At 40.6% G+C, this 17,031-nt stretch overlaps 1 protein-coding gene and 1 long non-coding RNA gene across 4 annotated transcripts in view; one reads left to right on the top strand and one right to left on the bottom strand.

Moving 5' to 3' along the window:
* The first annotated feature begins 184 nt into the window (after positions 1–184).
* LOC132401890 (fizzy-related protein homolog) overlaps positions 185–17,031 on the top strand; it is a 49,465-nt gene continuing 32,618 nt past the window's right edge. The window contains exons 1-4 of one of the 3 annotated variants that reach the window (XM_059984216.1): positions 185–345; positions 3,806–3,862; positions 7,672–7,830; positions 10,289–10,496. In XM_059984216.1, the coding sequence (XP_059840199.1) occupies positions 10,422–10,496 (75 nt within the window). In that variant the 5' untranslated portion in view covers positions 185–345; positions 3,806–3,862; positions 7,672–7,830; positions 10,289–10,421. The remainder of the gene's footprint in view (positions 346–3,805; positions 3,863–7,671; positions 7,831–10,288; positions 10,497–17,031) is intronic. The other 2 variants (XM_059984215.1, XM_059984217.1) reach the window with 2 other exon arrangements.
* Positions 10,509–17,031, bottom strand: part of LOC132401891 (uncharacterized) — a 42,053-nt gene continuing 35,530 nt past the window's right edge. The window contains exon 3 of the long non-coding RNA XR_009514740.1: positions 10,509–14,990. This is a non-coding gene — a long non-coding RNA (uncharacterized LOC132401891). The remainder of the gene's footprint in view (positions 14,991–17,031) is intronic.

Below are 17,031 nucleotides of genomic sequence, written 5' to 3' on the forward strand. Positions count from 1 at the left end.
ATTAAGCATACCGTTAAGAAACGGTGTGCATTTAAAACGATAAATATATCCTCTAAATTGGTGCAGGTGATTACAAAAATACATTCATACACAATGGGATATATCTTACTCATAGAGTATTAGTCTGTAATGAAATACAGCACTCCTTTTATGGAAGCCATTCCCATAGTGCTGTGCACTTTCTTGCCACGGAGCCATATTGAGTAGGGATTCTATATAAACAGGCTGAATGGGACGCGAAGGATTTTTTTTCAGTTCTGTCATCTTGAATGAGGTTATCTGCCACAGATCTCTATAAGCATTCCGCAACGAAGGAGCATATGATTTTGCCAGTACGATGAGAAGGTAATCAAGCCTCGAATGTAGAGAAGTCTTCCGTGACAACTCTGCATCAATAGTAATCGGCGCTTCGGGGCAACAAAAGTCGAGAGACATGATCGGGATTTTTAGCTGCTGAATGTTGATACATTTCGTTGTAATGTTTCCATTATGCTCCCAGAGAATTCGTGTCGGTCATTTTTGAGACAAAGCGTTCCAATTTAGAATGTTTTGGATTTTGTTGTGGTGTGAAATTGACACAACTGCCTGGTTACCAGGTTTGTTGCTAGCAGGGCGGCCTTCTCCCACCATGTACTCGAAAATTATACTTGTGATTTTTATTCCCCAAAAACAACTTTAATTAAAACCTCGCAACATATTTGACTTGTAATCGTTTTATTCTCTGGCAAGGTAGACTTGTCTTCGAATCTATTTTCGAATATGTGTGCGTACTTACGATCCTTTAAATTTGGTGTGTATAGTTAATAGTCGTAACACAACACTTTCCGTGAGTGCTGGGAACTTTTTCGAGTGGTTTGGACCGGCTAGCTGAAGACTCGGGAATCATATGTGTGAGCTTTGAGCTAATAACGAACATCCTGTACCATCGGGTGTTTGATTTGCCGGTATTTCAGAAGGAGATATATTTTCTTGGAGTTTAGAAAATAAGATGATTACGTCTCGCGTTTGAGACACCGGCTATCATTTATTGATATTTTCAATTCCATTTATAGCCGGATTTCCGTTCAGTCTTTGACGTCGACTTACTGTATTTCATCTGTTTATATTATTATTTTGTGGGTGTTTAATTCAATTGTGAAATACAGTATTGATGAGTGCTTTTTAGAGTTTTTTTAAACTTTAAGATAACTATACCATTGCACCGTACTGCTAAATACAGGATTAAAATTATGTATTGTTTACCATTGTTTATGACAGAAAATTCCATTATGATAGAAATTTCCATTTCTATCTTTATAGAAATAGAAATTTTGAATAAAGATAGTATACTGGACATGTTTGCAAATACCTGTAGAGTTTTTTTTTAATATTATGGAAGTCCCAATTGTAAAATGTTTTCCATTTTAAACATTTGTTGGAGACGATTGGTGAGAGCTTAGACTGTTAATTACTCGAATTTCAATAACATAAAAATAGTGAGAATCAAGAAATAAAACTGATAAGAACATGAAGGTGAAATGAGAAAAGGGCAGAATATAGTGAAAGAGTGAGGAGCTGAGAGTTTTCTTTAGACTGGTTAGATTATAGAGCCGAGTTGCCCATAGTGGCACGTGAGCCCAGTAAACAGAGCATTTATTTGTATAATTAGATAGCATTAGACTCCAGCTTGTCTTACTGCTTGACTTTATGTTGTTGTGATTACTAGACAGCAGAAGGAAGACAGTCACAATATTAGAAACGATACAGCTGGCCTTTGCACACACCAAGAGCTGGGTAGGCAAAGCTTGTTTTTGGCTCCTCTGGCATCATTGGAGTGAGACGTGGGGTTGGGTATGGCCCTGAATTGGACAGCTCTGCCACCTTTATGGCTCCTAATACATTGCATGAATTGCTGCCTCTGAGCTGAGGCATTTGTAGTGCTGTAGGCTCAGCCAATGGTCTCATTTGGGGGGCAGAGAGGACTGCTAGAAGAATAATAGAATGTCTTTGATTACTTTAGATAGAATTTTGATGTGATCTTTATCTTCCTCCCCATCCACACCCCTCATTTTGGTGTGGTGTTGCTATTATTAATTCAGTTTAAAACGATCCTTGGTGCTACTCTGCCCTTGTTTACCAGATTTCCTCTTGTGGAGCACGGACACATGGCCGCTGACCCAACCGACCACCATACCCACTCAGCTATTCCTCATCTTCTGTTTTTGGTCCAAATTCCTCCAAGGACCATCCCTGTACGTACCTATCCAAGTGCTTCCTAAGTGATGCTGCCTCAAACACTTGCCCTGACAGCTCATCACCCTCTGCGTGAAAGGGTTGCCTGTCGGGTGTCCTTTAAATCTGCCTTCACTCTCCTGCATTCGGCAGAATAAAGACCTAGTATGTCAACCCTCTCCCTATAACTCAGGCCTTCTAGTCCTGACAACATACACAGTACTCCAAGTGCAGCCTCACTAATGACATGTACAACTGCAATATGATGTTCAGTCTCCTCTACTCGATGTCCTGACTGATTGTCCAGCATGTTAAATGTCCCTTTCGCCATTCTTTCAACAAACTGCACTTGTGCTCTTAGATCTCTCTGTTCCGTACACTCCCTCTTGCCCTACCAGTCATAATACGAGACCTGTATGGTTTGACTTTCCAAAGTGCGTCACCTCACAATAACCTGTACGTATTGAAATCCATTTGCCACTTCCCTGGCCCACTTCTGTAGTTGATCAAGATCCCCTTGCAATCCACAATTCACTGTCAACACCACCACCTAACTGTGTGTCATCTGCAAATTTACTGATCAAGCCTCATGTGTTTACACCCAAATCATATGAATAAATAACAAATTATATGCAACAACTTAAATGATGAATGGAAACCAGTCAGAATGGAAGTCCAGTGCATCATCCAAGCTCAACAACTAGTGAGACAATAGAATATTATGTTTGTTGTTACTCTGATTTACAAAGATTTTGTGGGCCCAATTTTAAAATGACAAATGATGCTGACTTTAAAAAGATACCCCCCCCCCCCAATAGCATGGCGGCATAGTGATTAGCAGAACGCTTTACAGTACCAGCGACCCAGGTTCGATTCTCACCACTGTCTGCAAAGAATTTGTACGTTCTCCCCTTGGTCACATGATTTCCTCCGGGTGCTCCGGTGTAGTCCCGCAGTCCAAAGACCAGTTGGTAGGTTAATTGGTCATTGTAAATTGTCGCACGATTAGGCAAGGGTTAATTTGGGGGTTGCTGGACGGCACAGCTCAGTGGTCCTGAGTGGGCCGTATTGTGTCTCAATGAATAAATACTAAAATAATATACCTTATTTGCCTTTTTTGTTACATCTGTAAAAATAAATGTAGAATGCAAGTATTTATGCCATCAGACCTGTTTCTTCAATTGACTTTGTACAGAAAAAGCAAGATTACTGTCCATTTAGAAATGGTATAGTAAGGTTTTATAGGGAAATCAGTACAAGGTGCTTAATTTTTCAGAGATTTACAATGTAGTAGATTATATAATTGGAACACAATCTTGTAATTGCTCATGATTCAATTCTAAAAGTAGAAATATACTGGAGATATACTTATGGTAATGTCAAATTTTTTAAAAAAGATTTAAATTGTATTCATGGCAGAGAATTGGAGTCGAGTATACTGTACGTATGGTGTGGAAGTGGGCCTGGTAATCTAAATGGTTCTTTCCCATTTCTGATTGATGTTTAATTGCTAGATATGAAATATTATAGTAAGACAGTGGAATTTTATCTTTGCCATATTGATTTGAATTATGCATCCCATTGTATACAATAGATCAGGATTGAGAAGCCAGCTACATACAAGAGGATAGAGGTACCATTGCCTTTTATAGTAAGTAATAATTTTATAATGAGAATATTAGGTATTTCTAGAGTAGGTTTATTACTGTTGTTTTATACATTATTTGCAGATGCTGAATTTGATGTTAATACTCTGGTTAATCTTTATTCTGCAGACAACATTCAAACAAGCCATTTGTACTTCACTCAAGTGTTGATGTTTTAGCAAATTAATCCAAGTAATGTGACAAGAAAAAGATTGGGAATAAAAATTTGTAATTGCTATTGAAAATAGAATTAGATTTTATATTACTTTGTTCTTAACTACATTGTATAATTGGCATTAAAAGTAGGTATAACTAGTCGTCATCTTCCCTTCATTTAAATTGATTCTGTTCTCCTAAAGATCAAGTAATTCAGTTTTTAGTACACTATTCATGTTATTTTCTTTAGCAATAAAAGCACTTCTGCCCTTTCAATAATCCAGCAATTTGGATTTTTACTAGATTATGAACTTTTTTTGGCCACAGGGTCAATGCCAAACATATTTTAATAAAATTTAATTTACTGATTCATCATATCTTTTACACGTATGTATCTGGCCTCACGACTGAGTTGCCAGTTTCTCATCACTTAACCTACTGCAGGACAGGTGCAAGATTATGTCTGGTACAGATTATGGATGGTTCTCTTCTGACTTGCAATGCATGATCAAAATTGCAGTAAATTTACAATTTGCTAAATGAGAGATTTGTTAATCTACAGTGATTTTGCTCTGACAACAAGATCCAGCTGATTACATTAGTCTATTAATGAATAAAGCTTGTTTAAATTGTTGTAAGCGCTATTTGTACAGAACAGCACAGCACAATACAGGCCTTCTGGCCTACAATGTCGTGCCAACCTTTTAACATACTCTGAGATGAACCTAACGCTGTCCTCCATCGTAGCCCTTTCATCCATGTGCCTGTCAAGTGTCCCTAATCTGTCTGCCTGTACCACCACTCCCAGCATTGCATTCCTTGCCTCTACCACACTCCATATAAAAAGAAAACAACTACTTCTGACTTGCCCCCTCTATACTTTCTTCCAATCACCATAAAATCATGCCTCCTCATATTAGCCATTTCCATTCTGGGTAAAAAAATCTCAGGCGCCCACTCTATTTATGCCTTTTATCATCTTGTACACCTCTATCAAGTCTCCTCCCATCATCCTTCCTCCAAAGAGAATAGCCCTAGCTTACTCAACCTACCCTTAAAATATATAATCTCTAATCCAGACAGCGTGGTAAATCTCCCCTACACACTCTCTAAGGCTTCTACGCCCTTCCTATGATGAGGTGACCTGAACTGAACACAATACTCCAAATGTGATATAACCACTTTTATAGAGCTATCACATAACCTCACAGTTTTTAAGCTCAATCCTCCGACTAAAGAAGGGCAACACACCATACGCTTTCTTAACCCCCTAGTAACTTTGTAGGATCTATTGACATGCACCCCAAGATCCCTTTGTTCGTCCATGCTGCTAAGAATCCTATTATTAACCTTGTACACTGCCTTCAGGTCTGACCTTCCAAAGTTTATTACTTCACCATTTTCTGCATTGAGCTCCATCTGTTATTTCTCAGTCCAACTCTGCATCCTATCGATGTCCTGTTGAAACTTGTAGAAAGTTATAACTTCAAAACCATCCACAACATAACCAGTCTTGTCATCTACAAACTTTCTAACCTACCCTTCCGTTTCCTCATCCAAGTCGTTTATAAAATCACAAAGAGCATGGGTCCCAGAACTGATCCCTGTGAAACACCGCTGACCATTGATCTCCAAGCAGAAAACACTCCATCCCTCTGCCTTCCACGGACAGGGCAATTCTGAATTCCACGCAACCAGGTATTCCAAAATCCCGTGAGTGCTGATTTTCTGAATTAGCTTATCATGCAGAATCTTATCAAACATCTTACTAAAATCCATATACCCCACATCCACTGCTTCACCTTCAATTTGTTTTTTCACTTCCTCAAAGAATTCATTCGGGCTCCTGCCCCACACAATGACATGCAAAATATCCCTCATCAGACTGTGCTTATCCAGATGCTCATAAATGCTAAACAGATTAACTTCTGTACATGCTAGAAATCCAGAGCCACGCACACAAAATGCTGGAGGAACTCAGTAGGTCTGACAGAATCTATGGAAATGGATAAACGGTTGACATTTCAGACAGAGACTCTTAATTAGGACAGAAAAGGAAGGGGGAAGATGCTAGAGTAAGAAGGTGGGAGAAGGGGAAGAGGACAAGCTGGAAGGTGGTAGGTGAAGCATGTGGGTGGGAGTCGGTGTGGGGGGGAATGAAGTAAGAAGCTTGGAAGTGATAGGTGGAAACTGTAAGACTGGATTAGAAGGCATCTGATCGGAGGAGAATGGACCATGGGAGAAAAGGAAAGAGGAGGGGCACCAGAGGGAGGTGATAGGAGAAGAGGTGAAAATGAAGAAGATGGAAGTGGGAAGGGGAAAAAAATGACCAGAAGTTGGAGAAATCGATATTCATGCATCAGGTTGGAGGCTATCTAGACAGAATATGAGGTTTTGCTTCTCCGACCTGAGAGTGGCCTCATTGTGGCAGAAGAGGAGGCCATTGACCGACATGTCAGAACAGAAATGGGGATTGAAATTAAAATGGTTGGCCATTAGGAAATCCCACTTTTTGCAGGAAGTGCTCAACAGAGTAGACCCCAATCTATGTTAGGTCTCAACAGTGTAGAGGGGGCTGCATCAGGAGCACTGGATACGGTAGAAGACCCCAGCAGATTTGCAGGTGAAGTGTTGCCTCACCTAAAAAGACTGTTTGGGGCCCTGAATAGAGTTGAGGGAGGACTTGAATGAGTAGTTGTAGCTCTTCCACTTGCGGTGATAAATGTCAGGAAGGATGAAAGGGCAAGGAAATTACAGAGAGAACTCCCCAACCCCACTCTCTGCTTTCTACAGGGATCACACTCTCCTGTTCTGACATGTTAGTCCATGGCCGCCTCTTCTGCTGCCATGAGGTCACCTTCAGGTCTGAGGAGCAACACCTTGTATTCCATCAAGGTAACCTCCAACTTGATGGCATGAGCATCAATTTCTCCAACTTACAGTATTTTACCTGCCCCCTTCTAGCTTCTTCAATTTCCCACTCTCACCTGTTACCACTTTCCCCACTTGCCTATCACCTCCCCTTTTTCCCATGGTCCACTCTCCTCTCCTATCAGATTCCTTCTTCTCCAGCCCTTTACCTTTTCCACCTATCACCTCCCAGCTTCTTACTTCATCCCTCCCCCTCCCACTCTCACCTGGCCTCACCTATCCAGTTCTAGCTTGTCCTCCTCCCCCTCCCCCCAACTTCTTATTCTGATATTTTCCCCCTTGCTTTCCAGTCCAGATGAAGAGTATTGGCCCGAAACATTGACTGTTTATATATTTCCATAGATACTGCCCAACCTGCAGAGTTCTCCAGCATTTTGTGTGTGTTGCTCGTAAATCCTATCTCTAAGAATCCTCTCCAGTAGTTTGCCCACCACTGATGTAAGACTCACTGGTCTACACTTCCAAGAGTTATGCCTATTACCTTTCTTGCACAAAGAAATAACATTTGCCACCCTCCAGTCTTCTTGTGATACTCCCACGGCCAGTTAGGATGCAGAGATCATTGCCAAAGGCACAGCGATCTGTTCCCGTAGTAATTGAGGTGTATCCTGTCTGGCCCTAGGGTGTTATCTATCCCAATATTTTTCAGAAGTTCCTGTGCATCGTCATTTTTAACATTGGCATGTTCCAGCGTATTAGCTTGTTCCTGTATTTGTCTTGTCTTCAGGAATTCCCTCTTGTCATTAATGGGACTTCTTTACCAAGAATAGTCAGCTGACCAAATTATTCCATACTCCTGATGGAGCAAGGTTAACCTTGCAGGAAGAAAGATGGTGAAAGGAAAGGACATCAATAAGAAAACCTGAAATAGATGCTAAGTATAAATGTTGGTACTTTGGTTAAAAGTTATCTGTAATATTATGCACTCTTTGATGGGACATAGTTTAATTATGGAGAAATGGGCTCAAGGTCATCAGAATAATGTTGAGCAAGTAACATAGGCACAGTGAGGCTGTCTTGTTTGAAGAGCTAAAAAGGCAGAAATAAGATGTAATTAGGTAAAATCTTTAACTTTCCAAAGAGAATGTGCAGAATAAAGCACATGATCCTGTCTAGTCTTGAGGATCCTAGGATTAGGGAGGCATCCAGAGTGGTGAGGCTTGGAATTGCAACATAGTGAAATTTGTGAATTGAAGTAGAGGCCTTGACTAAAGTTTATAAGATCATGGGTGTTTCTTGTACAGAAGGTAAATACCAACACAGGAGTGGCCTGAACATGAGTCATGATTTCCATCTTGAATGTGAAGATCCACATATACCAGGAAGAAACGCCTTAAGCTAAATGAGCTTGAGTATCACAAATTTCTTTTGAATGTAGTTTCATCTGGTATGTATGCATATGTATATGGGACTTGTACATACCTCATTACAGCAAGACTGAAGCCAGTATTTGCTAAAGAGTGCTGGATTTATGGGCAAAACTTGTAACAAAGTACAAAAATTAACCCTTACAAGCTGCGTGCAATCTGTGGCAGTTGTAGTTCTTCACATTGAAACTATGAGCTGGTGTTTGGGCTCCCTCTATGTAGCTGTTCCATGTGTGCAGTTTTCTGAATATATTCAGAAGGGCAGTGTTGAACAAGATGCCCATTCAAGCTAGTCCCTTTTGTCTGCATTTAATCCATGTTTTTAAACTTTGAGTCAGAGAACCTTTCACACACAACCATGCCCTTTGACCCAACCTGTCCATACCAGCCATTAAGTACTTATTTATGCAAAGCCCATTTACCACCACTTCACCCATAGGCTTCTGTGCTTTAGTGATCAATTAGGAAGTTTAGCTTTGCATTTGTGATAGACTGGACCTTGAGGTTTGCTGCACTAATACAGAAACCACTTAATTCTCCGAACAGGATCTTGTTGAGTCAAAGGTTAAATCCTCAAGCAACATTGAATAAAGATTGAATATTGGTTTTATTTGTCAATGATGCTGTAAAATACATAATTTGTGTCAATGACCAACATAGAGGATGTGCTGGGAATATCCCGCCAGCTGTTGCCTTGCTTCCGGTACCGGCTGACACAGCATCCCTACAACTTACTAACCCTGACCTTTGGAACGTGGGAGGGAAATGTTACACCCAAAGGAAACCCACATGGTCACAGAGAGAACACACAATCCCCCTTACAGACAGTGGCAAAACTGAACCCGGGTCGCTGGCACTGTAAAGCATTACAATAACTACTGCACTACCTTGTCGCACTTGTTGGGTTTGTACCCGGATTCGAGGACAACATCAGTGGAGCATAGAAGGCAGGTTTCTTAATGATGTTGTCTGCCAGTTGAGATGATGTTCTAGTTTATTGCTGAGGTGGATGTAAAAGATTCCTGGAGTTTCTGTGCCTTGGCAACACTTGCCCTCAATAAATGCCACCACAACAGGCCAACAGGTCATGGATCCATTTGCTTTTCATGGACTCTTGATGTCATTCACTGGCCATTAAATTATTTTTAGGATTTTCTATGGGTGTAAAGGATGCTAAATAACTAATACATTTAAAGTAAGCAGAAGTTCAGATATTCGGGGATTGAAAGCTGGTTTCTGTTGAATAGTCGCCCTCAGTGTAGCACTGAAGAATACACACAAAATGGCAAAACTCAGGCAGTGTCTATGGAAAAGAGTAGAGTCAACATTTCAGGCTGAGACTCTTCAGCAGGACCTGTTGGTTTCCACATCCTTCCTATGAAGAGGCAACCAGAACTGAACACAGGGTTTCAAGTGTGGTCTAACCAGAGTTCTATAGATCTGCATCATTATCTTGAGCTTCTTGAACTCAATCTCTTCCACTAACAAAGGCCAACACACCATACACCTTCTCAACAATCCTACCTTTTACCTCTACCATTGTTGCACAAACGATTCCCTTGAGGCTGAGAAAATTGCTGAAAGTAATGAGCTAAGCAAACTAGGTGAGGCAGAAAAGCATTTTGAGGCACATAATTGTAACTGATTGTGCAGAATTACAGGGTAACGCCCTCGATACAACCACGTAACACCATTTGTGTAGCAACTGGAGCTCTACACTAGTCCCACAGCTTTTTGTATCAAAACACACGATGTTGTGTTGAGTATCAATGATAAAGCTTTCTATGTTGTTCTATTACATCACCTTGTTTTCACACACACTACCTCATAAAAGAGCAGGATCTCTGATTTTCAGACAAGCTGGACATTGGGAGTACATGAAACATTGTGAAAGGTAACAGTTTTATGTCAGTATCAATGTCTTTGTATTTGAAGATCTTAATATTTTAGATGCATAAATGTTTTTCTTTCCTTCAGGAATGCAAATTAGCAAAGGCGGCAGGGTGAATGGGAGTTTTTATCCTTAACTGGCTTCGGCTGACAGTGTTAACTACTGTGTTGCTACTGCTTCCTTACTCAACTCCTGCTGTCGTGTGTATCCTGGAGAACTATGGACCAAGAATATGAGAGGAGGCTTCTTCGGCAAACACATTTCCAAAATGTCTCTGAAAATATGCTTTCTCCGGTAAGCAAGTGGGCTTTTTCTGCCAGGAGTGGTGAAGTTATAGATAAATATTCCACTGCTTGACTGATGAACCTTGAATGCTCACGGATTGAAAGTTAATAAGTGGGTGTCTGGTACATCACTGAACATGCTAACCGAGCCAGTCAATCCTAAAGGTTAACTTGCAGGTTGAGTCGGTAATAAGGAAGGCAAATGCAATGTTAGCATTCGTTTCGAAAGGATGAGAATATAAAATCAAGAATGTAATAAAGCATTGGTTAGACCACATTTGGCACAGTGTGAGCTCTTTTGAGGATGTCCCAGCATTGGAGAGGGTCCACCAGGGAATGTTTATGAGATTGATCCCAGGAATGAAAGGGTTAATGTGTGAGGAGTGTTTGATAACTCTGTGCCTGTACTTACTGGAGTTTAGAAAAATGGGGGGCGTGGGGGTCTCATTGAGTCCTATTGATTATTGAAAGGCCTTGATGGCGTGGATATGGAGAGAATGTTTCCAATAGGATAGTCTAGGACCTGAGGGCACAATGTCAGAATAGAAGAATGTCCCTTTAGAATTGAGATTAGAAGGAATATCTTTAGCCAGAGTGTGGTAAATTTGTGGAATTCATTACCACAGATGGTTGTGGCATCCAACTCATTGGGTATATTTAAAGCAGAGATAATAGTACTTATTAAGGACAGCGAAGGTTATGCAGAGAAGGCAGGGTAATTGGGTTGAGAGGGAAAATAAATCAAGCCATGATCAAATTGCAGAACAGTCACGATGGACCAAATGCCCAATTCTGCTCCTATATCTTGACCTGTTGTGGTCCAGGAAAATATAAGTACCATAGGAATGAAAATGGAAGTAATATCTTTTGATAAGCTGGCCTTTATAAATCAGAGCATTGGGTATAGGAGTTCGGATGGAATGTGAAAATTGTACAAAGCATTGGTGAAGCCAAATTTGGAGTATTGTGTACAGTTCTGGTCACCAAATTATAGGAAAGGTGTCAATAAATTAGAGTACAGAGGAGATTTACTAGAATGTTACCTGTATTTCAGCACCTAAGTTACAGAGAAAAGTTGAACAAGTTAGGTCTTTATTCTTTGGAGTGTAAATGGTTGAGGGGGGACTTGATAGAGGTATTTAAAATTATGAGGGGCATAGATAGAGTTGATGTGGATAGGCTTTTTCCATTGAGAGTAGGGGAGATTCAAACAAGAGGACATGAGTTGAGAGTTAAGGGACAAAAGTTTAGGGGTAACATGAGGGGGAACTTCTTTACTCAGAGTGGTAGCTGTGTGGAATGAGCTCCCAGTAGAAGGGGTTGAGGCAGGTTTGAGTTTTGTCATTTAAGGTAAAATTGGATAGGTATATGGACAGGAAAGGAATGGAGGGTTATGGGTTGAGTGCAGGTAGGTGGGACTAGGTGAGAGTAAGCGCTCGGCACGGTCTAGAAGGGCCGAGATGGCCTGTTTCCATGCTGTAATTGTTATATGGTTATCCTGACAAGTGCTAGGTGTAAATTTGATTGGATTTGTTGTATTTCAGATTTGTTGTTTTAATTTGGAAATATAATTCTGTAACGTCAGTTGAAAAAAGAAAAAAATACTTGAACAATTATTTTCTTTAGAAGAAAGCATAAATGCTTTCTATAATCAATTTATCTTTGAAATGTAGGTTTTGCTTTACTTTAGAAGGTAAATAATTGTCATTTTTTTTTGTCAATCTTTTGCTTCAATATAATCTCTGCACTAATCCCCTCTCAGCTTTGTTCAACATGCCCACTGGCACCCCATCATCTTGTGCTGGCATTGATCAGCACTGCCTCCCCTCTGCTTTGAATGTCCTTGCATTGATCGCTCATTACTTCTTACTGTATTGCCATAGAAACCGCCTCTACGCACTTGAACCACAGCTCCAAAACAGAATGACGGGATATTTCAAGACTGACACTGGAAATACAAATGGGGGAACACTTTATTTCTGTTTCCAAAATATGGCATCTGTTCCAAGGCTTTTGTGAAAACATAAATACTGATCTCATTTCCTGCTGTTGTGTCACATCTGACTGCTTTAAGCAGTGGCATGTCATTACATGTCGTCAATAAGTTGTGTTTGTAAATGACGTGAATGAGGATATCCTGTTTCAAGAGTAGAAGAGGGATTCATAGTTTTCAACTTCTGCCTTTAAAATGATGTTTATTCCCTGTCGATATTGGAAATTTACAGAAGGCTTTTAATTTGGTTGTATGCACTGTATGTTTTCTTGTTCACTGTTATACTAGGACTTGTTTTGGGAATTGTGTGTGCTACCCTCTGTGCTTCTTAGGAATGTCTGTGAGTGTTGCTGCTAATCCCATTGTCTGAGGTAAGGCTGGTTAGCAGATAGAGGCAGGCTTAAGCTTCCATTTGTTACAAGCAAATGCCTAATACCTGCTGTAAACTCAGGGAAGGGTCTAAAAGACTTGTGCACTATAGGTAGACACCAAGCCTTAATTGGTCATAGGTGGTGAGGGGAGCAAGCCTGGACTTGTGCCACGTGATCAAATTTCTGAAGTTCTGTTTCTGATTATATGACTGGTGTTGTTTGTCATCTGGAGCGACACAGCATCTGTATAACATCGAAACTAACTAAATAAAGCCATTTCCTGGTTCACTTCCTTAGCTAAAGATAATGTTAAGCCAAAAGATTGCACAAATAATTAGCTGATGTGGTTCTTTATCAGTCTGTGCAAGGAAGTACATTGGAAGAAAGAGCAGGGAAGTGACCTTTCACTGGGCGGGTGCAAGTCTGGTTGGGACAGAGGAGCAAAGCAGGTCTTGAAATACAAAAGTGGTCGGTGCTTAAAGTTGTGCCTCAGGTTAGTGGCCACTTTCTACCTGTTATATCGCATTTGGGGGGGGGGGGGCGGTAAAGGTGCTCCTCTTTACAACTTCCATGGTGGTTATTTTGCTGCTTTATGTTGATGGAGTATCTCGCATAGGCTGTGACCAAGCTTCCTTTTGTGGTTTTAAACCAGGGGTCCCCAACCTTTTTTGCACCGTGGACCTGTTTAATATTGACAATATTCTTGTGGACCAGCCAATGGTGGGTGGTGTTAACCACAACAGGAATATTGGTGATAAGTCAACTATAAGTCACTTACAGGTGGCTAATGCACTCAATTTTGTTTCTAAAGGGTTTATCTAAACAAATTTAATATTAAACACACATATTTTCGTATATTAAACGTATTTTCCTCGCATGAATATAGTGATCAGTCAATTATAATTCACTTATAAGTCAATAGCATCATAATATTTTAAGTAACATTTGGATATTAAACACAGCACATATTTTCCTCGTATGAACATATAAAATCATTGCAACACACCAATATCGCTGAATCAGTGGGAGCCCTGGGCTTGTTTCCCTGCAGCAAGACGGTCCCAATGAGGGGTGATGGGAGACAGTGATACTCGAAGGGGGTTACTTATGTCCAGTCAATTCTGCAATTTAGTTTTCCTTACATTCATTGCGGAAAACCCCGCTTCACAGAGATATGATGTTGGAAATGGAAGCAACGGTTTCAGTGCTTTTGTGGCTATTTCAGGATATTCAGCCTTGACTTTGATCCAGAATGCCAGCAGAGATGTTATGCCAAACATACTTTTCAGCCCATCGTCATTTGCAAGCTTGAGGAGTTGATCTTCTTCCCACGCTGACATGGATAATTCACTGAGGACATTCACAAATGGGTCACAGACTCATTCCTTTGCACGTCCTGGTTCATGGTGATCGCGCACCAGCTGTGAGAAGGAAGATGCAGCCTCAGTCTCTCCCAAAATCCCAGCTAATGTTGGGAACGTCAAATATGCCCCTGTCCACTCACCGTCCCCACAGTTCCAGTTTGGCCTTGAAAGCAGATACTTTATCTGCCAACTTGTAGAGAGTTGTCATTCTCCCCTGAAGTGACAAATTGAGATGATTGAGCAGGTTGAAGATGTCACACAGATCAGTGAGTTTTGCTATTCACTCCTTGTCACATGGTGACTTGTTAAGCCGTTTCAACAGCTGTGCTTCGATGTCCTCCACTATGTCATCAATTTTCCTTGAAACTGTGGTAGCTGAAAGAGAAACCTGTGCCATCTTGTTAGCTGCAGCTTCTCCCAACAGTTCACAGCACGTCCTTGGCAGCAGGTGAATCAATTCTTCACGACAGTGAAAGGCTTCTTAGCCTTAGCAATACGGCTAGCCACTGAGTACGACACTCTCAGAGCAGCAGCATTTGTGGCGGTGGTGGCTCTCAGCACTTGCTTCTTTCCCGCTTGCTCACGTTTTTTCCACTCACAAAACTCAACGGGTTTGTCTTTAAGTGCAGGGTGCTTGGACTCAAGGTGCCGAAGCAGTTTTGAGGGCTTCATTGCCTCATTAAACAGCTTGTCTCCACATATGACACACAGGGGCCTTGGAGCCCCTGTCACCGGTCGCATTAAAGCCATATTTTATGTACGAGTCATCGTATTTTCTGTTGAAGGAAGCTTTCTTTTTAGTCTCGGCCTCAGCTGTCTCTGTGTTATCTTTTTCTTTCTTTTTCAATCTTTTTATTGAGTTTCATATACAAAAGAAAATAAAAATATAACATAACATAATATTGAATAGGTTATAAATACACTAGGCTTGAAGTTAAATTAGTAATAAGATATCAATATCTCATTGAGATATCAGCAAAGAACATCATAAGATAATCAATCAAAGCTGTATTAATTGTATATGAAAAAGGATAATCACAAAAAGAGAGAAAAAAAAATACAAGAAAAAATATATATTAAAATAAAGCAATAAGCCTAAACTAACATGGGCAATAATAATAGTTTATATATACATGATAGTGTCAAGAACTCCGGAACTCCATACCAGAACAAGGATAAAAAGAGAAAAGATCCGGAAGAGGTCAAATTAACTCATATGAAAATGTCGAATAAACGGTCCCCAAGTTTCTTCAAATTTATTTGATGGATCAAAAATAGTACTTCTAATTTTTTCTAAGCTCAAACAAGAAATAGTTTGAGAGAACCACTGAAACGTGGTAGGAGGGTTTACTTCTTTCCAATTTTGTAATATAGACCTTCTAGCCATTAGAGTTGCAAATGTGATCATTCGTCTAATTGAAGGGGAGAATTGACTACCATCCTCAATTGGTATACCAAAAATTGCAGTAATAAAATGGGGTTGTCAATCAATATTCCAAACTGAGGAAATGATAGCAAATATATCCTTCCAATAGTTATTTAAGGTGGGACATGACCAAAACCTGTGGGTCAATGTCTGTGTTATCATCATCGTTAGGCCTTTTATGTCCCTACCATCTCTTCCAAAGAAACTCTCGTGATGTTTGTTTTTTTACTTATTGTGTAGTTGTAGGTTAATGACCGACTGATGACCTCGCGTGTGTTCAAGTTCAACAGTGGGTGTGACGGAATGAGGAAAGGTGCAGCTGACTCATATCGTTTCGTATCATTTCCTCGCAGCCTGTTAGCACATGCCTTGTGGCCCAGTGGTTGGGGACCACTGTTTTAAGCATTGTCTCTGTGAAGCAAGAAGGTGAGTGATTTAGTGCAGATGGATTTTGGACTTCAGGTCGGGTAAGACAAGGGAGCATAAACCAATCCTCATCGAGGGATCAGGAGTGGAGAGAGAGAGCAATTTCATGTTCTTTGGTGTCAAGACCTCTGAGGATCTAATCTGATCCCAACATAGCGATGCAGCAGTGAAATTTCATTAGATGTTTGAAGAGATTTGGATTGTCAACTAAACACTCGAAAACTTCTGTAGATGTACCGTTGAGAGCATTCTGACAGGCTGCATCACTGTCTGGGGAACTACTGCACAGGCCAAAAGAAGATACAGGAAGTTGTAAAATTGGTCAGCTCCATCTTGGGTACTAGCCTCTGTAGTATCCAAGACAACTTCCAGGAAGGGTGCCTTAGAAAGGCGACATCCATCATTAAGGACACCCATCACCCAAGATGTGCCTCTTCTCACTGTTACCATCAGGAAGGAACACACTCAGTGTTTCAGGAACAGCTTCCAATTTCTGAATGGACAATGAACCCATGAATGCTACCTCACTTTTTTAATATATATATTATTTCTGTATTTAATATATGTATATAAACTTACTATATTTGATTTCTTTGTTTTTTTTTCTTTCTACATTATGTTTTGCATTGAACTGCAGCTGCTAAGCTAACACATTTCACAGTGCATGCCGATGTTAATAAACCTGATTCTGATGGTGAGCACGTTGTTCTTTGTGGCAGTCACTTCCTTGCAGCTTACACCATTGGCAACCATACTAATCTGTCACACGCTGCTGATCAGTTTCTCCACCACTGTTCTGTGATATGCTTTGTTTTCATAATGGGCGGGGTTGTTAGCCCTGCGCCTGGCCCCCAGTCTGGAGGCCCAGTAGAACTGCTGTGTTCAGCCTCCTTCTCGGACCAGTCCATGAACGTCCAGTGCCAATTCTGGAGATCACTGGGGCATGTCAGCTGTCCCACAAGACT

This window comes from Hypanus sabinus, chromosome 11 (genome assembly GCF_030144855.1).
Source record: "Hypanus sabinus isolate sHypSab1 chromosome 11, sHypSab1.hap1, whole genome shotgun sequence".
Taxonomy (NCBI): domain Eukaryota; kingdom Metazoa; phylum Chordata; class Chondrichthyes; order Myliobatiformes; family Dasyatidae; genus Hypanus; species Hypanus sabinus.